At 40.6% G+C, this 22,380-nt stretch overlaps 1 protein-coding gene across 1 annotated transcript in view; it reads right to left on the reverse strand.

Annotated features, from left to right (window-relative positions):
• Positions 1–22,380, reverse strand: part of CACHD1 (cache domain containing 1) — a 112,058-nt gene that overhangs the window by 16,855 nt on the left and 72,823 nt on the right. Inside the window, exons 5-16 of the mRNA XM_075155598.1 lie at positions 20,379–20,505; positions 18,093–18,237; positions 16,247–16,463; positions 12,562–12,711; positions 11,299–11,532; positions 8,541–8,690; positions 7,835–7,958; positions 7,171–7,288; positions 5,289–5,457; positions 3,079–3,221; positions 2,314–2,495; positions 524–634 (exon numbers count right to left, since the gene is read on the reverse strand). Coding sequence (XP_075011699.1) covers positions 524–634; positions 2,314–2,495; positions 3,079–3,221; positions 5,289–5,457; positions 7,171–7,288; positions 7,835–7,958; positions 8,541–8,690; positions 11,299–11,532; positions 12,562–12,711; positions 16,247–16,463; positions 18,093–18,237; positions 20,379–20,505 — 1,870 coding nt within the window. The remainder of the gene's footprint in view (positions 1–523; positions 635–2,313; positions 2,496–3,078; positions 3,222–5,288; positions 5,458–7,170; positions 7,289–7,834; positions 7,959–8,540; positions 8,691–11,298; positions 11,533–12,561; positions 12,712–16,246; positions 16,464–18,092; positions 18,238–20,378; positions 20,506–22,380) is intronic.

Below are 22,380 nucleotides of genomic sequence, written 5' to 3' on the forward strand. Positions count from 1 at the left end.
CTGCTTTCACCTCTTATTTCCTTCCAAACATCACCCTGGTACACACAACTTCAGAAGTTTAAGTGTGAGTAACTTCAGGAAATTTAGGGAGTAGCTGTCTTGATGAAAAAGTATTTGACTACCAGCAGAGAGGGACCATATCCCAAACTGCCTGATGAAAGCGATCCCTCTCCTCCTCCTAGGTCCCTGTCTTGCATACGTGACATCTCATCTCAGGTTCGTCCAGGAGCACATTCTCACCAGTTAATCTTTTTTGCTATATGCTGTTATTATTCATATATCAATAAAGCTACAGAATATAAACCTATTCATGTAACGTGGATTTTTCATAATATTTAAATATACTATTTCCACTGAATCTACACAAGGTTATATTACATTTCATCAAAAGCACCTTAAAAACAGGTTTGGTTTTCAGTTCTTGAACACGTAGGAGTTGCTCAGCGTGTTTCTCTCCTACCCAAAGCACATCTTGATAATTGAGAGCATTCTTGCTTGACACAAACCTCAAAACACCATTTACCTGGAAGAATGGACTGTGTGACTGATCGTAACGACGTAGCCTGCCCCTCCAACATCTAAGTAGGGACCAGTAAAGGTAATTAGTCCTGGATTAGCCACTGCATGCAAGTACCTACGGGCAGCCAAAAGAAACACTCATAATTAGTGAAAAGGGGTTACTGTAAACTTTAAGACAGTATCCTTGATTTTGCAGAAACACAGACAAACATTGAATTCTGCACACTGCGATCAACGTGCTACCAAATTGATGTTTCTTAATATTAAACAAGTACCTAAGTATGATTAGGACCCAGACCTAAAACAGACTTGCTCAATAAATGGTTCCTCAGTGCATACAACTGCATTATAAAAGCTCAATTTACTTCTGCACAGAATACGCGTAATGTCATTTTAGATATTTTTCCCCAGAACAACTATGACTTAGTGCCAGGGGAGTCTCAAACTCAAAGCAAACACTGGCAAAATTATTACGTTACAAACGCAGGAGAAAGGACATCCTATAGGCAGAATTCACACATGAAAATCTGGCAAGATGTCAGAAAGTGATTACAAATTACAATCTCTTTTAAAACTTACTGTCAACATAAAATGAGCCGCAATCTTGTCAAATATCTTCCTACTGTCATAAGAAAGTTTATAAAACATTCCAACTGTTGGAAACCTTTCTGTGTATGAAAAATCTATTACTTTGCTTTTCAGTCCATGAGTCTGGTCTGCACTGTGCAAGTGGCTGAATTCTACTTTATTACTAGTGCTTTGCTTGCATCTTCTTTCCAAAACACTGCCATTTGGCTTTATATAAAAAACAAGACACTATGGCATGCTGCATATGGAGGCTTTTTCAAAACCATGGTTTGGAAAAAATCAGTGAAGTGTAAAAGCAAAAAAAAACCCCTCCCAAAAACAATAATGAAAATAATTTGAGAGCTTTTAAAATGAAGCCAAGGGATTGTAAAAGTGCATTCAGTTAATTTACAACATGAATGCACCCTGTTCATCTCACTACAAAAGAAGAGAGCAAAATTCCAATATCTTCTCTGTCAGCAAAAAACAACACCAAAAAGGAAGAAAACCTGAAGAAAAGCAAATCAGTAGCTATGGTAATGATTTTTTCAGGGAAAACATGGGTCAGGAGACCTGCAGCATGGCCAATGCCAGGAGCAATTCAGAGCCTTCCCCGTACAGCTGGAGGGTTGGGACCCAGCGCTGGCTCGTGCCTTTCCCAGCGTCGCTGTGCGGCAGCACCTGGCTGGCTCCCTTCAACAAAGCACACACGTCAAGACACACTCCAGAGCGCTCTCATGTCTCAGGCTCTCATTTGTAATGCATACAAATATTTTCCCAAATCAGGTGCTAGTGCATAATTAATAGCGCACTGTCGAGCCAGCAAATTCCTACTTTAAATTAGCGATGAAACCCGCTGCAAACAAACAAACAAACAGACCAAAATATTAACAACCAAAAAGGGCACAAGGAGCTGAAAACACTCTCGAATTAGCTAATCCCTAAAGGGGATGCTCTTTTTCTGAATATTTATATTCCCATCTGCCATAGCAGGGATATGAAACAGAATCTATCACTTAAAATAAAAAGGGTTGAAATTAGAACCAATAAAGGTTTTAACCAGCTGTATTTAAGCACCGAGCCTTTTACCCACGATGAAAACATTTCTAGTTAAATAGTTTATAGCTGGCCATAAAAAAACCCAGGCTATGAAATCGATACCAAATATTTTCCTTATTGCCCTCCAAGATTATCCAAAGCTTTGATAACAGGACCCTAAAAACTCACCATTGTCTCCTGGTGGGATCAAATGCTTTGTCCATGAGGGAACCGGGGTAAATTCGGAGCACCCCATTGGGGGTTGCTATGTAACGGCGCACAATATAACTGTTCAGGCTACTCATTTCCATTTGTGTCATCCATTCATCTGTGACGTGACTGGTAGCCATTACTTCATTTCTGACAGAAAACTGCAAAACAAAGGCGGACCTAGCAGGGTTCCTCTAAGACTTGCATGAAAAGATAATAAGCTGCTTGCGGGGTTTCCTAAAGAGTGATCGGAGATCATCTAAACTCAATTACTTGTTTAAAGTCTTCTCACACCAGATGCATCTGGCACATTCCAAGCAAAGGAAAAGCTTATTATAATGAAATATTGTTGTCGTTACCTCTGCAGCTTTTAGAGTTTGCTTCTTTACTTCACGTAAACATAAATATTGCTCCGCTTGCATGCAAAATAGAAATTTCTCATTTATATGCCTAAGAACACAAAGGTATTCCTGCTAAGAATTTACCGTAGCTTTAATTTTCGAGTGTTTGTTTTTCCCCCCTCTTGGGGAGGAAGCCCTCTCCCCTCCTCTCTCCACTCTTCTGGGCCTTGAAGCCCATGGCCATCTCTCCAGGCATGGGAATACCACTCCAAACCACCACTCCATAACCCTACGAGCATCAGGAGATCAATGTTTCAGGCACTCCCCTCCTGGATGAAGGTGTGGGATGTGAGGAAACCAGGGTCTCCAGGGCTGCCCAGAGCAGTCAGCACCAAGGACATACCTTAAGGCCAGGATTGGCAATCAGGCGTGTGTTGTCGCTGAGGTACGCTGTGTAATGCTCCACCATCCGCTTCGTCTCGGGCTGGCTGAGATGTTCGTATGGAGAAGAGAAGCTGCCTGCAGAGAGCATTACCGTAGGGCTTTCTAAAAATAGCAAAATATAAGAAAATTAAGGACAATTAATTGCACGTATTGCACAGTAAACACATTCGTACCACGAAAGGGTATCCTCCGCATGTTCCTCCTCTCTCCCACACTTCAGTATGCAAAGCGCACAGCTCCTTCAGGTCACGGGTGGACTGTGAGCGAGGGCAGGAAATGTCAAGTTCTCCACCCAAACCAGAGCGCTCACCAGTGCAGCTTGCCTGCCCGGGCGCTGACAAAATTTATGTTGCACGTGAACTACCTTTCTTTCTTCAAAATACAGAAGTCACAAAGTTAGTCCACTTACTCTGATCTCCATGTGTTATCTGGTAGACTTTAGTGCCTTTGTTCTCAAAGTCTAAACAAGTTCTGAATTACTACTTTTCAAAAGATTACAGAAGCTGTTTTCCCTTAAGAAAAGATTTTGTGTTAAAGAAGAAGAAATTAATTATCCATGCTTAGGTTGGATATGGCAGAGGAAAACGAAAATGAGCACTTTCCGTTACAGATAATGAACAAATGGACAATTACAAGCGCAGAAGAGGGAGCTTACCAATAAAAGTGTAGCTCTCTGGGGTGATTTTCAGAACAGACTAGAAAGTAAACTTTCATTGTGCAGAAACTGCAATACCAGACAGCTTTTTCTTTTTAAAAAGAAAAACGACTATGATAATGCAGAGCTGAAGGTTGAGAAGAATGCCTTTTCTGAATATTTGACCCATGGAACCCAATTTCCCCATGTGTAATGGTCTCCAGAGGAAAAATTTCACTGGAGTACGTGAAGTGTTCTGCTTTTATTCACATTCCTCTAAAACACATCACCATACATCCAGCAACCATATGGACTGCGGTCATCACTTATGAACTTCTGTTATAGTCCTTCATCTGCTTCCCAGACCAAATATTCTGATGTGATTGCATTTTGCTTTGCATGAAGTTTTTCCACTTGTCAGCTTACTACTGCGTTTTTTGGATATTTTCCATTTATATTTTGTCTTTCTGGATATAAGATAATCAAGACTAGGCACCACATTAAAGAAGGAAAAACCCCTGTATTTTAAACAATTGGCAAAGCAATTTCCATAGGTTTGTCAAGTTCCTCCATAACTCCTCCAGTCTAATCTCACTTAGCTATTTGTGGCACTGCAATATAGCCAAGAAAATATCACAACTGTGCCGCTAATCCACCATGAGACCTTCAAACCTTGCTACAAACAAAAGCACTTCATTCAGAACTTCTTACAATACAGCATATACTTTAGCAAAAACCCGCAAGATTAATACTTAAATATGAAAGCTTGCAACTTACGATGCTTATATAAAAAAACCTCTATGTTCTTAGGATATATTATGCTTTTTAAGTTCTCTATCCTTTCCAGACACTAGAACTTATACTGCCTGGAGACTCTCCCTCCTTCCAGTAATGTTTGAGCAACTATTGAAATTAGACAGGTAGAGCAGAATCAGTTTAGCTTATCAAAAGCAGGAATGCATCAGTAATCTGAGAATTTCTGAGCAGGTAAGGAGGGTCTGGAAACCATCACACCACTGAAGTTCTCAGTTTCCCCCAACAGACTTAACTTCTGACTTCACATGGATCGATGGTAGTAAATGCTTATGGCAATGAGGAACTTGCATAAATCCAAAGTCAAAAGAATAGTAGTCCTGCACGACTGGCCGGGACTTCATCCTACTTGTGTTATTTGTCAATAAGCTGCTTTACAGCCAAGAGAAGAGAACTTAAGTTTTAGGCTTGGTGAGACATCTCTCACTCTCCCCACTCCACCCGCTGGGAACTTTATCGAGCAAGACTCAGGGTGCATTTATCTCGTACTCTAATGAGCAGTCCCACTGCGTTCATCCATGCAAGTGCTCGCCGTTGAGCAGGGTAGCTATGATTTATGAAGAGCTCTAAGAAGGTAACAGCTGATTAGAAAATCAGCCTTGGAAATAAAAGCCTCTCAAGAGGAGAGTATTTCCAGTGTTTTGTGAGAAGAGCTTTACTTTCTGCTGCCACACTCTACACAAATATGCATGAAGTCAAGACGAACTGCAAGAAAGCTTTACCTAAGGTAGCCAGCTGCTTGAAGTGCAGGCAGGCGTTTGGCTGGCCCAGCAGATCCAGTCGATGATACAGGAGCTTGCTGCTGGGGACAGTGTTGAGATTCTTCAGCTGTTTAACAGGTATTTCTGGCTGTATTACCACGACACACAGAATAAAGGATGTGTCCTGGACCTGAAAAACATGGGCAAGTCATCAAACAAACAAAAAAGTGGAGGTGTTGCAGAACTTATTTTCTATTTAGCATTCATTCTCTTTAATTGCTCATCTCGTCCAGTTCTGGAAGACAGCACCACATTGCCATATTCTCAAGGATCACAGTTCCCAGTCTCTCTGAAAACAGACAACTCCTTTTCAAAGAAGCCAATATGGACTTGATCCTACAGAAAACAGAGAAAAGGATCGTGCAGGTAAAATTTTCAAGCCATATCCGTCTCTATACAGGATAGAGACACTTGTCTTCAGTCCTCTGAAGTCCCATACAGCCACATTCCAGGCTGTAATCATCCTGTATGTATCGGAGCCACTAAGCTGTACAAAAAATACTTTTCCATAGGCTATGCACAAAATAAAAATATTTAGTTTTCAGGAAAAAAGATTACATTACGACCTTCAATTTGTTGCTCAATTACTAATAATCTCTAACACTGTTTTGTGGATACTTTTTGAAGTGTCTTAACAGAGGAGAGGCTTCAGGTTCACAGTTGATAAAAACACACTGGTATTCCCATTATGAAGAATGGGAATTACTCTTGAAAATAAGATTTTATCATTACCACTCTTAATTGTGCGTTGCATGTGTCACATGCTTTACTGGTTTGTATATTTTAAGTATCCTATAGTACATCAGACTAGCAAAACTTGGAGTTGCCCAGCTGCTCTGCAAGGGTGTTTGATATTTAATGTAGCATTACAACATTAGAAAATTAGCTCCAGACACCCTCATATGTGAATTTCTGTTACACAATGACAGATTTAATCTCTTAAAACTGCTTAGCTTAATCTTTCAGGTTGGATTTAACTTAATACTGTGAAATGATCCACAAGTACCCTCCTAAGTTTGTTGGCACAAAAAAGTAGCCAATTATTTCTGGCATCAGCGAAATTCACCTGGATTATATTTAACTTTACATTCCATTTTAATCCCTGGGTCAAGATTAGTGTTCAGATACGTTCAAAAGTTAAACTGAAGAAAGGAAGACAGCTGCTAGAAGCTCTCTTAAAGCTCTTACAACTGGTAATATAGCCTGTTGCGTACACACCGTACTTAGTTTCAATGAAAGCTTCGATATAACTGATGTTTGTAAGAAAAGTGTTAAATTACAGCAAACATCATTACTGGCTACTGCTACAGTTCTGAAAAAAGATAGCATCAGAATGAAAAGCTGACATTTTCCCAATTATATTGATTAATGGACCATACTACTCTGCCCCAAACATAACAACAGTATTAAGCAAAAGAATGACCTAATACTAAACCCTGCCTCAGCACTGTACTCAAATGTGGTCTCTGGTAGGTATTTGCGTGTCACCTGGCTTGCAGTATGACATCAGACCAGTACAGATTTACTTCGATTGGGAAAGCACAAGTATAATGGCTATGTGACTGTACATTACATATATCTTATGAAATGAGTGCCTTCATGAAGAAAGAGCACACAAGCATCCATACAGACACGTCTCTGAAGATGACGTGGTAGCAAACCTGAAATGGTAATTTCATTGGTTCTTCACTATAACATTTGTGGTGTTTCTGAGTAATTCAAACCTTTCATACTTCAGTATATAGCATACTTCATGCTTCACTATATTCAGTACATTAATGTACTCTTCAATATATGAACTTACTCTATGCCGTTCTGCAACAGTGTCACTTTTATTCCTTACCATTTTCCAGGCATAGCTGACGTTGTAGGCTTCTTTTCCAATCTCTCTCAGTTTGTTTACATGCCAAGACAGTGAGGAGTTCACAGGAACCGTAATGATCTGGCTGCCCAGGGGAATGCTATGTTGGCAAATATAACATACAGCATTTTAATAAACACCGAGAAAGCTCTTAAGCAAAACCCATCTTCTGTACATGTACAGAAATATCATAAGATATAAAGAGATGAACTGTTATCTGTCTTAGGTGAAGACAAAGTGTATGTATGTATGAGTTCAAACTCAAAATGGATTAGACAAAGGATAAAGAAAAACCCAGACCAAAGAGTGGAAAATCTTCCTGTCATGGAACAGAGAGATTAGAAAGAGCAGCCCACAGACCAGCTGTGGAAACCACTGCTTAGCACACCAAACGATAAAATGAAGAAAGTTGGAGGAAAAAAATCAAACCAGAACTGTTCTGCATTGGGGGGGGGGGGGGGGGGGCAGAAAAAAAAAAAAGGAAAAAAAAATTTCCATCCAAGTATCCATAGGATAAAAAAATTTCCATCCATCCGAGATATTATAGGAAAAGGAACTTTACCCTATGTTCTCTTAAAACTCCTCTAGAAACACTTCTAATGCCCTAAGGACTGCTAACGTTTGGACTTACGTCCCGATTCCTTACCTAAGGATGTTCTGCCGCACCAGCTCAAATTTAGGAATGTTCTCATAATGGATAATATCTGTGTGGAGCGGTGGTTCAGACAGCAGGTAGGGCCTGGTAAGGGATGGGTGCATAAGAGTGTATCCTAAAAAAAAAAGACACGAAACCAGACATTGAATGCATTATAACAACTGAGTCCAGGATGAATATTTATAGGGGAAAAAAAAAGACTACCGTAACTACATACAAGTGCTCCTCAATTTTTACAAAGGCTTAACAAATGTAAGTGAATAAGCAATATTATCACCAAAGAAGTTGCAAACTCAGAACATGGTAAGTTGCAAATGAAAGGCAGCTCGAAGAGCCAAGCAATAAAAACAGGTTGGGATCAGAGGAAAAGAGCTGAACACACAAACAAACCAGTTTTGCCTTTTGCCCTACACATATAGAAAACCTCTATGTTACACATGTAGAAAATCTCAACAGCAAGTAAACATTTCCACATCAAAACTCCAGTACAGAAATTTCAGGTCATGAATCCAGCTATAGTCTCCAGCTGTCCGACAACTCTCAGGCAAAACTAACCAAACTACATGCAATTAATCTTTTAATAAATATTATCATTCATTACTTACAGACTATTTTGAGACATGAGAATTAAGAGTTTCCTTTTGATGGTTAATGATCTCAGTGGGACTAGAAAAGATTATTTGAGCCAAAAAGGTACCTTTATTATCAATGAGGAAAGTGTAGGAACCCAAGGAGTCTTGGTAATAGGTGACATCTTCCAAGATATATGCGAGATTAACGTCTACTCCAACAATCCCTAGCAGCAGGTTTCCAAAGTAACACGGTTTACTTACAGTCATTATCAGGCCTTAGAATGAGAGAAATAACATAAAACCATCAGCAATAATATCTAGTTAATTATTTTTAGAGGAAACAGAGCATGAGCTTTATCATTTCAAAATGTTATACAGCAATTTTATATAGTATTCCTTGCCGGAATATGGACAAAAAATTGGCATGCCTCCAGGGAAGCTGAGCAGGTTATCCGTCATGTCTGGCTGGTTTTAGCCACTCTCCCTAATTAGTTAATTTCTGTGTTTCTGATAGTGACCTAAGGTACATTTAATCAATTTATTAAAATACACACCACAATTAATGTTTTGGGTTTTTTGTCAGTCTGCAAGTGGATACCTTACAGATAAGAGATGCATTTGCATGAAAAGCCAAGATAGTATTTTGTTCCTTTAACATCATTTAAGGCAATTTAAAAAATAGGGGGAGGAGGGAGGAAGAGAATTTGTACTTGTAAAGCAACAACAGGGATGAACTATTGCTCATCTAATTGCATATTCAGAATATTAAACCTCCTCTGCTTAACTAAATCCCAATATGGCCACTGTACTGAGAATCATACCCATAATTACACAATGGTTTGGGACACATCTTGTGCCCGAGGTAAGAACTCTTGGTAATACCTTATTTCTCTTACTTTCTACACCGCTGCTATTTGGAAACTCAGCGACTCTTTTCCTTCAAACCAATATAAAATTCATTTGCATGCATAAGCTTTTAAGTAAGCTTATGATATTTATGTAAGACAAACCTTCTCTATTGCACCATTTCTAATCCTTCTGTTGCTCAAATTTTCCATTATGCTTGGGTACGGCTTTGTGAGAGAGTAATAATACAGCTTAATTACCGAGGTTAGGAAACGCAGAAAGTAGCAAGCATTCTGACTCAGAAGAGGTTTGCTCAGCAATAGTCTTAAATTTGTTTGGGGACTCAACACACAAGGCAAACATACAACCAAAACTCAGCAGCCCTTGAAAACTGTTCAGCGTAACTCTCAACTACTCCTACGTACTAGTCCTACGAGACTAAGAATATGCAAAGTCCTGAATGAAGAAATACAGAATTTGCTCAATTGTCAAAGCAATATAAAATCACCAATGTATTTCCTAACGTCACTGTGATGGTCGTATCTCTTTACAGAGCACTGGAGCAGTGCTAGAGAAACGTCAGGTGAGCTGCCCAAGAACTAGCAGGGGTAAACCCTACAGCTCCGACCTTCCAAGTGCGTACGCTGAGCTTCAGGAAGGGCACCAGATCCCGAAGGTAAAAGGAGCTGTAGCACTGCAGCTTAGAACAGATGACACTTAAGCAAGTATTAGCTTAGGCAGGGGGACCCACGGCTGGGTGTGTGTCCCGCCAGGGGAGCTCCGCCAGCACTGTGGGAGCAGCCCAAGACCGCTCCCTACCTCCTGAACCTGCCCCCGGCAAGAACCCAAATGGGATCACCCTGCAGTGCATGCTTACCCTGAGCACAACTAAACTAATTTCTGCATTTCTTACACGTGTGTCATCTTATACACATGCTGGTACGCTCCCAGAAGTCTCTATCGATATCTACACCTTCAGTCTCTCCATTACTGGATGTAGCGGTGAGATCAGATCACGTTGAACACACAGTGTGTGGTAACGTGGCACCTAGTTTTAAGGTAAAAGGGCAGATCCATGCACCTTCCCACCATGTCAGCCTAAATTAGAAACTGACGGGAGAACCAGACTACAGCCATCTGCTGCGTTAAGATATTCTTCAGGATGCACTCACAGTCTGCGGAAAAATTATCACCAGGCTTCCACTAAATTCAGCGTATCCCTTGCTCCGGACGTCCAAGCCATCACCAGCCAGCTCTGCCTTCCTGCCCTGCCTGGTGCTGGGGGCAGACCAAGCGTGCTGAAGCTAAAGGAAGAGCTAAGGATAGCACATTTGGGACAGTATTTAATAATCTCTCTTTGTGCCATTGGCTAAGCTGGTTGCCTTCCCCCTCTTACAGAGGTCTGACTGCCAGCGTCCGGCATTCCCACCTTTACGGCCTGGCAGCGGGGAATGGATGCTAAACTAGTTGTGAAGAGCCACTGCTTGGGGTGCAAAGACAGAATAAAAGGTAGCTCCAGCAGGAAGGATGACTCAAAAGGCACATGCATGGCTCCACAGGAAAGGGAGGCTCAAACGATAACAACTTTCTCCTCCAATGTGGGGACCTATGCAATCCCCTGAGCCTACCTGTAAGAGCCTCAAGACATACAGAAGTACTGAAGTAATGAAGGCTGTGACGGTGCAGCATGGTCACAGCGTCATTTCAACATGACAAGATTGCTTCCCTCAAGTACGAAGAATTTCTCTCCACAAATTAAATTATGGACGCTGTATACATACACATATATAAGAACAAATTTCACCCCCGAGAATCCAACCTGATTCTATCTACTCCATGTCTTAATACCACTTGTTTCATAACTAGATCTTCTGCAGTTAAAAAAAACCTACTGGCATGAAAGGCTAATTTTACATTTGCCTTGGGAACACACCTAAAAGCATCACCTTATAAGACTACAGTACGTTCAGGAATATGTAAGTGAAGAGGAACCTAATCTCTTACATTTTTATACCTAAATTCAGTGTAAGCACTTACCATCTCCCATTTCATCTGAGAAAGGCAGACTGAAGACTGCCTCATCGATCATTCGGTTGGGGAGGTTTGTGTAGAATCGGCCAACTGTAGTTTCCAGGTTACTCAGCTGGTTTAGGACCATCATGCTTCCCTTGATGACAGGTAGGGCTGTTCGGTCCGGTACTCCGTACTTCACCGAGTTCTGCTCTGCCAGGTCCCGCAGGAAGGCCAGCTCCTTCAAACCTGTCACTCCCTCTGAAACAGATGTCAGAAACGGCAGGAGATAGAAGCAGCTTACTTTCCATCAAGCCTTCTGTATCTTACTCCAAAGCATTGTCAATAAAAGCAGAACGATACATATGCTCTGCTGTAGGACTGAATATACTACAGGATTATTTAAGCAATAAGGTAAAGTGCTGAAAGACTAGTATCATTTTAGGAAAAGTCATTAGCTAGTACAGTGCAAAAATTCAACGTGCTGTTCACATCACCACTTTAAATAAGATCTTTTAACAAAGACTTATGTGACCCATAAATCCACAGGACAGCTCTTTTTCTCCACCGGTGGCTAGTCCACATAAAGGACCAGGAGCGTATTATACCCCTTGGAGATAACAGGCTTTGTTCTTTAGCTTAAACATTAAAGTTTCACATTTTACATAAGTCCCAGGCTCAATTCCTGCAAACAAATCGAAGACTTTTTGTACGTATTAGGTTTCATATGAGTATTTAAATTTACAGTCAAATGATACATTAGCTTAAGCATTAATTTCCTTGGCTAGAGTCCATGTGCAATTTTTAGTAATACAACATATAGCCTTCTTATTAAAAATGCTTTGTTGGAAAAAGCATAGGATGCTAAACTACTGTGTGCGTGATCTTCATATTTAACTTCACTCTTAAGTTGTGTCCTAAGTTATCAAAGCACTGAAACAGAAGTCACATATACTCTCACTTTGCTGCACCAGGAAACACGGGCAGTGTCAGGAAGATTTACAGTTGCAATAGTTATCAAATTTAATTCAGTCTGGTTGCCACTACACAATTTAGGCAATAATACTTTATATCCTGAGCAGCTGCACTGTGATATATAAGCATATAGTGGCACACAGTTTTATACACCAAAGAGGTAACATCTGGATGCAGCCTCTGGATAACACGGGCCAAAACCCATTAACAAACCATTCCCAATAAGGCGTGGAATCACATTTGGATGAGCTTAATAAACTAGCTGTACAATGAAAGGGAATTTTCATCCGCTGGAAATACAAGAACATTTCTTACCATTCATAAGCGCGTAAGTAAGAATCATTACTGAGTTATTGAGGAAACTATTTTCTTCATTGATGACACGGAGAGTAGCTTTTTTGTCATCTTCCGATGAATCTTTTGATGTAATCCCAGCCGAGAGATAAATTATGACCATATCGGTATCTAAAAAGAATTTTTTACATATATATATATATATATATATATATCAGAAAGTGTATTAGCTTTTTAACTCAGGAAAGTGATGTGGTAAGACCCTTACATCTGCTTACAACCATGTATTGCTAACAGCTTCATTTATGAGATTCACAGGAATCTACAATGGATAAACACGCTGCAGTCTTATGAATTATATCCTTCATTATTAAACTTTCATTCACAGCATTTAACAAACATCTGTTTGATTCGGTGCCTCCCAGCTACCCAGAAGCACTGTGGCTTGTTTCTCCCGAGCAGACCTCACAGGCACCTTCTGGCCTGGCTGCAACCCCGCAGGAGCACGCGAGACCAGCGTGCAGTGTGCTGCAGAAGCTGCTCCAAGCCCATGGAGAGGGCTTAACAAAGGCAAAAAACCTGCAACTTTCATCTCCTGACCCACTGTTCTTCTCCCGTCCTGCAACTCTATAGAGCGGAGCGGAGCTGCATCCCAGCGGAGCGTCCGAATGTATTTCCTACATGAAAAGTGCACGGTGCTTTCCCAGCTGTTGCTGCTGCAAGAGCTGTGCAGGGGGCTCGACATTGCGGGTCTCTCCTCGTCCTCCCTTCCAGTAAGGTTTGGCTGTGCGATCAGCCCCTGCTGTGGCACGGTGGTGGGCACCCCAACAGGCGTACATGAGAAACACAAAATCCTTGCAAAAGACCTTTTCACCCACTACTCCTCCTTCGCGCCTGCATTAGCACTGCTGCAATTTAGTCCCCGACTTGCAGCGCGATGGCTGGAGGACGCCGCAGGATGAAAGGCACCCGACGCTTTCGTATGGTGTAGGTTAGAGCATAATGCTTGAGAAATGTGACACGGCACACCGCCATTCATCATCGGCTCGTTTCGCACGAAGTTGAACACGTTTTTCAAGCCGAGTATGTTCTCAGCGAACGGCCTGCCTCAAAGCCTTTGAACATGTAAATTCAAATCATTGCTCACACACCATCCCGTTTCATCATATTGTATCTCAGTATTAAAAGTGGTTTATGCATGTAATTAAGACACTTGTAGGGATCATACACCACCATATAATCCGAAGCACATGAGGTTAGTTGGTTATATACCAACTTTGTTGTCTCATCTGGTTTGTTTTTTGTTTGGGTTTGTTGGTTTTTTTTTTTTTAAAGAGCTACAAATGCTTTGACTTGTACGTTTTGTCCTCATGACTCGAAAAGAATTTCAGCTAGAATTGGCTTTTGATACAAACAAATTAAGAGGAGCTGTTAATTTGGGGGGAATTCCTGCCTTTTTTTATTTAGCAGTTAAAACTAGGAAAAAAAGCAAAGCCAGGTATTAATACAGCTTTGGCTGTAGTTTAAGGAAAATTGTTAATGTGTTTCCTAGGCTATAGCATAGCTATTATATACTGCAGCCAGGCATGATGCTGCAGTCTAAAGGCTTTGCTAGCAGGAGTAACATAAGACAGTCCTAAGTCTGCATTAGGGACCAGTGCTAAACAGGGCATCTTATTCAACAGCTGATCATCCTACGCTATCTGATACACTACACTTCTGATAGCTGGAAAAGGCCCTTTATTCAGTGCACCATTACTGCACCTATCTAGTGTGTGTGTGTGTGTGTGTGTGTGTATATAACATATACTTACACTGCAATTTTTTAAATACACACACACACACACACACACCCCTATTTAACTAGAATGTTTTCGGGGAATGATGGTGCTCGGTGGCAGAGCATTTTCTTACACTTTGGGATAAGGGTCTGCTGAGCAGGACTGCAATAGGAACCAGCATAAGGCAGGAAATTCAGACGTGTTCAACCACACAATTCTTCCATCTCGTACCAGTAGTTCCCTTCTAACTTTTCCAGTGCAAATTCGGGAGCAAGGCTGTATCTCAATAGCTTCCCTGACACACCCACACATTGTTCTCCGGGAACAGGATGTTAGAAAATTAACAGTGAAGTGAATGATATTTTTTTCTAGGTTTATTTTTCTTTTTTAAAAAGATGAAAAGATTATTTACAAGAAAATGAGACATGTTTTATAAACATCCTCTTCTCAAACCTATTGTGTCTCACCCTATGAATGCTGAAATTTGCTATATACACACATTAGGTCTTCAAAATCTTTCATACTTAGAGAAAACCTAAATCCAAAGCATTTGCCTTTCCTTTAACTTTCCATACTTGTGCCCCAAAATAATTGTTTGGTATGAAACCTAGTAAAGTGTTTTCACACTGATGAAGAATATGCCAAAACCTTCTAATCCTAATATACAAACAGTGTCAAACATCAAAGATATGTAGGAGGAAGCTGTAAGACTCTACAGCTGATGTTCTTGGAATAACTACTGATGACTAACGCATCTTATCCCAGCCAGCTTCAGCAGCGCTGGATTTTTTTTTTATTTTTTTTTATTTTTTTTTATTTTCTTGAAAGTTGCACCCCTTTCATCATTTTGCCAGAGGATGGTAAAAACCTGCCCTTGACAACCTTATCTTTCAGCTAAGCAGTGTACAGTCAGATAAAAGTTTCACTGTACCTATGGCCTAAAGTTCAGAAGTTGGCAAAAGCACCATTTTATAAACCGAAGGAGTCACATGAAGTAGCAGCACACTTCCTTCGTCTTTCCAAAGCACTTTCATTCTTGGACTTTTCTTTTTCACTTTCTTCTGTTCCCAGCTGGTGCCCTTCAGGACAATGAAGAATGTGCACTCGCTGGAGCAGGCCCAGGACCAAGCTACGGGATCTGCGTTACATAAATTGACTAAACCGATAGAGACCGGTCTGATTTCTCCACCCTGCCGTGGCATTGGCAATGTTTTCAGACTCCAACGAGCGATCAGAGCACAGCTTCAAGAATTTGCTTTCCACAGCTTCCTGGCAAGCAGACGTGCCGCTCAATTTCACATCCATCTTTTCCACATATTTCACCACATCCTCATTACAAAAAAACATTAACACCCCCCCCCAATCTTGGGAATGGGAAGGAGAAAGCCCGTAACGCATACACCAAAATTCAGGAGGATATTCTTAGACGAAGGAAAATTTAGCCAGGCCAACCTCACACTCCATAAAATATCACCCATAATTGGTATTCTCAAAAAACCTTTCCCCTGAGAAGCAAGGGCCACTTCCATACGATTCCAGTTAGGCGGATTACCCATACAGGTATGTTTTAGCAATAAGTCAATGAACCTGCAGTAAAAGCAATTTTCATTAAAAAAACCTCCCTGCACGCATTTGGAAACTAATTCAGCTATCAGGCAATTCAATCCTGCAATTTCATCTTATAGTTCAACAGAAAGGAAAGTCACCAAGTGAAATAAATTAAAAGGGAACGGCCACATTCAACAGTCACTCACGCAGATTCCAGATCAAGTAAATGCTACTTAATAAAAACATGTGCTCCCCCCCGCTTTTTTTTTAATATTCAAGACACTATACTCTTTCGGCCTCTGTCAAAGTGAGAATCTCAAATAAGAGAACACTTGCAAGCCTCAGAAATAATCAGGATTGCACAACAAGAGACTTACTTCCTTGGAGTTTTGTGCCATTGTTTGTATTTCGTATCAACTGGAAAGCCTTTTGAAATCCCACTGCATGCTGCGTAGGGCTGTCAGATGACTTTATACTGCTAACGAAGGTGGACATCTTCCTTTTTGTCTCACTAGTGGCAGGAGACAGAAATGTCTTATAGCACTGATCCAGTGAGCAGGTTCTTACTGTGTCTGCCACGGTTAACACAGAGATCTTGAAAGAGAAGAAACTATATTGGATTACCTTACCATTTATAATTCTTTATGCACCGATATAGAAAACACAATGATAAGCCAACTCAAGAAATTCCGTGGATTTAAAATTCAATTGTTAAAAAATAAATGCTTGAGGCATAAATCCATCAAATTTGAAAAGGATTAGACTTATGGTGATTTCAAGAAAAAGAGACTTCAGTCTTTGTTTCTCAGACGAAGTCAGCTTCACTCTGCTCGTACATAACAGTTAATACACAGTTCTGGGCAGAAGCCTAAGTGAACTAGAGATAACTGAACACAAAATCAGCAGAGACATTTTCAGGAGAGCCTTGAGTGCCTATAGAAAAGTGGAGTGCATACAGAAAATGAAAAAAAAACCTCTAGGAACTTTTCACAGTCAAAGCATTATGTTGTTCTAATGTTTCAGTCAAAGCAAGCCAAATCTACCATCAATTTTTATCCTGTAAATAAGTTAAGGCATGTAGTGGTAACACTTGCATTAATACACACATAACATACCACTCTTATTAAATGAGTGGCATACTCTATTATAAATTATGACTGATGCAAGACAGTCATAGAATAAAGCATTAATTATATACCCGTATAACAGGTTTCATAACCAGTGAGCTACTGACCAAGTAATATACATCTAAAATGCATTTGCTTCATTATAGGCCTATATTAAGACAAACACTTTTGCCACTTAAATTTAAGTACTATTAATTCTGCTAAACTCTAAGCATTATTATATTGTATTAAAAAACTCTCTAAAAGCACAGAAGTTAGAAGTGTTTTTCCCATACTGAGAAGACTTAAGGCAAAGATTATAATCGATTTGATTGAAACTCCCTTCCTATTAAAAAAAAACAACAACAACCAAACAAGCAGAAAGAATGATCAAGGTCCTACTAACAGAGAATTACTGAAAGTAAAGACCAAACTGGGGACTGCTTGTGGTCCTACAGAAACACCTTATGGGCCCCTGGTTGGAATCCGTACTTAAAAAAATTACAGGTTAAGTGACTTTCTCATTGTCAGGTAGAGTATCTGTGGCAGAGCAAGAAAAAAAATCCAGATTTCTTGGCCCTTTGCTTTAGCCTTTCCTTGCTGGTATCATGGTTGTCTGGGAATCTTCCAAATACTAATTAAGTTTCAGCTCACTCCAATATAGCAGAATAAATCATTTCCATTTTCAAAAGCAAAAAAAGACAACCTCAGAGGTAAAACTGTTCAAAAGGTAAAGTTGTCTAAAGCAATCTAGAACTTCAGAAGTCATCAGGCTCGGCGCATGGTTCTCCTAATTGCACACTGTATCACACTGCTGACCATCACCTAAAGTCTCTGCCAAGACGAAGGAGCCTTTTAACATTACTCAGAAACAAGACTTTGCCTTAGATCAGTGGTTTTCACTTTTTCTTTCAGCCTGTGGATCCTCAAATGTTTCCCCTGCAGTAATACAGGCTTCCAAAAGTGAGTTCAAGTCTTCATCACCCATTAGAGGTAGACCACAGATCCTCATGAGTCCATGGACCACAAGTTAAAAACACTGCTTTGGATGAAAACTTAAAACACTGAGCATGGTTAAAACCAATGAAAATACGCTCATTGCTTAGAGAAAACTTACCTTATCATGTTCATCTATAGAGCTCAGAATAACCTGAGCAGCATCTTTGGCAATCTGAAGCTGCGTCTCTGTGACCGAAGCCCCATGGTCCACAATGACAACGATATGCTTGGACTGAGGTCGAACAGTAGAAACATAGACAGGCCTGAAGGAGAACAAACCCCAAACCACTGTCATGAGTCATACTGTAATTTCCACTAAAACGTTTACAAGTGAAAACAGTTGAACAAAAACACCCCATGAAGAAACAATGAATTATAACAGGAATTTTTGCCTTTATGAAAACTTTTACTAGGACAGACCAGCTGAGAATCTGAACATACAGGAAAGGCCCTCGCTTTCACTCTCTCTGATTTTTTAACCCAAATCAGGTGTCGGATCCTTCTCCCTCCGTCACAGCAACTGCTTTCAGCTAGGAATAAACAATTTTGCTGACACAACAGCAGTGTTTGGGATTACTGTTTGCAGCAGCTCATATCAAGTTTTGGATTAAGCATTGACAAGCAAGAAATGCCTCATGATAAACGCTGGGTGCCGGGAACCTTACTCACGTGTAAAAGTAAGTGCAATAGTGGTTTTTGCTGGTTACATGACAAGTAAAAACCTGTGCAACTGTGCAGAGTTGCATCAGCATAGGGCATTTGGTTTATTGTAATAAGGGAAGGCTTCTGGCCAAGACAGGGTTTTCTCTTGGTGCCCTGGAATGCGTTTCACAGGGGTCGTGCTCCACTACCCCTTGGGTCTGTGCAGTTTTAAACGCCATGGGCAATCTGAGTTAACTCAGTGAAGGCGCTTGGCGCTGCCATGTGTTTGTTTATGCCAACATCAAAAAACCTATTTTCAGTGCTCAGATCCAGTTCAATATTGTGAGAGATGTGTGAAAGATCTCGTAGCAAGGTTTCAACCTGGAACAAATTAGGAAGATCTTCAGCAAAGAAGAAGAATTAAAAAAAGACAGGACTGTCTTCCCTCTTTAGACCAGACCCAAAACTAGTTAGTGTCAAGTGTGAGTTTTCGGATCTAAATTTTATTATATCAAAGGCAGCCACAAAAATCTTATTAAGAGTAAGGGAAACGCAGAAGATTTTAGACAAGGCACTGCAATAAACAACTGGCACAAATCAGTTCTTAATTGTAAAACAGCCTGCAGCTCTACACTGGTATTAATACCTAGAACTTAAATAGGGCCTTTGATCTTCAAAGCACTTAAGTATTAACTAATTAATTCATCCAAACTACCCTCTGAAGTAAATATTAGCAAAAAGATATCCCTTATTTAGCCATGGAGAAACTGCGACCAAGACTAAGTGATTTGGATGAAATCACCGATGGTTTTAGTGTCAAAATTCTGATCAAGACTGGGGTACCTCACATCTTCAGACCGCACCTTTCCAAGGCCACAGAAAAGTTAATCAAGCCCAGACACTTCATGCTTTGATGACACATAGGAGATAACATCTGTAAATATTTGATTGCTCAACACTGACAGGTAACCAAAACATTACTTAGTCTCTGTACACTCAGCTACGTGGAAACATACCTGGATGTGCTGATACTTCCTCCGCATAGATTGATTAACTGGTACAATTAGCTAATGTGTGACCAGAGATACTAAAGCCACTGCACTTTCTTAGAAGACTGCACCCTTGAGTCTTTATCAGTCCCACAGAACTGACAGCAAAAGTTAGGGAAAAAAAATACTGCACTGCAACTGCTTTGCTTCATGCCTACAGAACAGGAATATTCCCCTGCGCAGGAAAACCCTGTCACCATTTGATCCTTATTCCACAGTTTTTTTAGTAGAAACAGAAAGTTTCCACTATTGCTGCTTCCCTACTATCCACAATGTGCCACTTGAACCTTGGAAAAATGCTCCTACCTATGCCCTTTCCAGTCTCTCATCCTTCCACCTCCCTCCCCAAAGCGATGCACCTGCCAAATCAGTAGAATAGATGTTCACCACTTTATTAACGGGAGTCAAATATAAGTCAAATACGAGACAAATTTTGCCTATGGGCTGACCTACAATTTACAAGTTACTGATATTTACAGCTTATTTGATTTGGGAGAGGTGAGGAACCTGTATGTAATTTTATTTTACATCTCAGTTTCTTAAAAGTGAAAACTCGTGCTTTAAAAAACAAACCTAAGAAAACCCAAGGGACTCCATTAAAGTTACTCATGAATGTTGTCGTCTTGGCAAAGCGTAACGCTGAAATAAAATCAGTGCTTGAGGAATCCAGTTTTAGTGCTTTGCCCACTAAATTGTAAGGAGACAAATCATACCTGCTGCGGTGTTCATAGCTGCCTTTGCACCGGAACTTGTGGGCTGGGAAAACGGTGAAAATGCCTTCTTCTGAGCTGAAATACTGCCATTTAATTCCTGGGTTAGACTTCAGATTATCAGCAAGAACTGAAGGTTGGAGAGGAAAAATGAAAAACGAAGTAGAGTTACAAAGGGAGGTCAAACTTGGAGGTATGTTTATTCAAGGCCTCTCTCGAATGTGCTTGGAGAAGAATAACCAAGGTCCCAACGCCAACAAGTAGCTCCATTTGAGGACTGATAGGCCCTCCTGTCTGATTTGCAAACAGTTTAAGTCTTTTGGAAACTTAACACTGGACTTGACAGATTTTGTTTAATGTGTGATGACAATTCCTGAATCTCTGAAGTATAACTGCAACCCAAGAAGCCAAGGCAGGCGCAAGGGAGAAAGAGATTAAAGCAATTATATATAATATGTATCCATACATACATACATCTACATGTAATGATAAACACATTGTCCACATAGTTTTCATAAAGAAAAAAACCCTAATGTTAAAAATATCGTGTGTTCTTTATACTGAAATAACTCCAAATATGAAGTAGGTTTGCCGCTTACAGCTCTGTAACCCAATCTGTTAACATTACCTATTCTGACATCTGTTTAAAAACGTCTACATGAACATTTAGCAAAAATAGTTTTACACGCAAATGTGGGTTGAGGAAAAACTCACTGTACGGAAATAGGTGAAAAGCTTTAAAAAAAGGGAGAATTTTTCCTCTTTGTTCATCATGCTCTCCCGTTTGTGTAAGGGTAGATAGGTACAGCTCCCACTCTTGGGACTCAGGAATTTCCCCAAGTTTCTCATTACCCCTGTGCCATCATTAACAAGGCTGTGGGCTCCTCATCTACTGCCTGTTAGGAGAAATAGCCACTTTTCAGGGAAAACACAGCATCTTCCCTCAAAGGGTTATCCCTCAAAGGGTGGCCGCACAAAAGCGCTACGTACTGGGTGGTGACCCCGTGCTGGTTCCACCCATCCCCACTTGAGCATCTCCACCAGGTTCCTGTTTTCAAGATCATAAAATTTAGAAAGAATGATAATAACAGTTCTTAGCAGCTATATCACAACTTTCCTCCAAGTCTCTCAGAAACTCCTCTGTGGCAGGTGATCACTCGTTACTCATTGCATGGACAAAAAGTGAAGAACAAAGAAGGTAAATGACACATTCCCAAGTCATGTAGTCAAGCGGGAACTGAGCTCAGAATATAACCATAGGGTATACATCTCAAACCCACCTGTAGTTTATGGGCCACATTAATTCTCTTCAAAATGTGCTCACTTTCCTATTAAAATAATCTTTAAGGAAGCGCTACTTAACACTAACAAGAAAAGCTACAGCTTAGTGACGTTAACAAAACTGACTACATTAGTAAAAACACCAAAGACCACCAAAACCAGCAACCAAATAAAGCAGCTGCCCCGGGGCCGAGACTGTCTGCACTAATAGCTTATAAAAATACTTAATACACCAAGCTAAACCAACAGAGTGTACGGATATTGCGGAAATCCCGAGCCCAGCCGGTGACAATCGCGTTTGAATCACTCGAGGCAGAGGCGGCATTGAGATTTCTGCCTCGTAGCGCGATGGAAACGTCCCAGCTGCAACCCAGCATGCGCACCCTGCAAGCCCGGCGAGATGAAGGGATCGGCGCTCATCCCATGCATTTGCCAGCTTTGCCACACCGGTGACATTAGGCAGCTTGCCGAGTCCCTCAAAGCAAGAGGAAAAACGCTCCCAGGAGAGAGGGAACAGAAAGTCATTAGCATGGGAAGCACAAACCCCCTCATCGCCACAGCAGCAACAGGATCATAGTCCGCTTGGGGTAAATCATCACCTCTGCTTGCAACAAACTGAAAATAAAACTTGAATGCTTGAATTCTTTAGTTTTTGAATACTTTAGTTTTTACCTAACAGTTAAAATGGATCACATCAGCTTAAAATGCATTTAAAAAAAAAAAA

Source organism: Calonectris borealis, chromosome 8, assembly GCF_964195595.1.
Source record: "Calonectris borealis chromosome 8, bCalBor7.hap1.2, whole genome shotgun sequence".
Classification (NCBI taxonomy): Eukaryota; Metazoa; Chordata; class Aves; order Procellariiformes; family Procellariidae; genus Calonectris; species Calonectris borealis.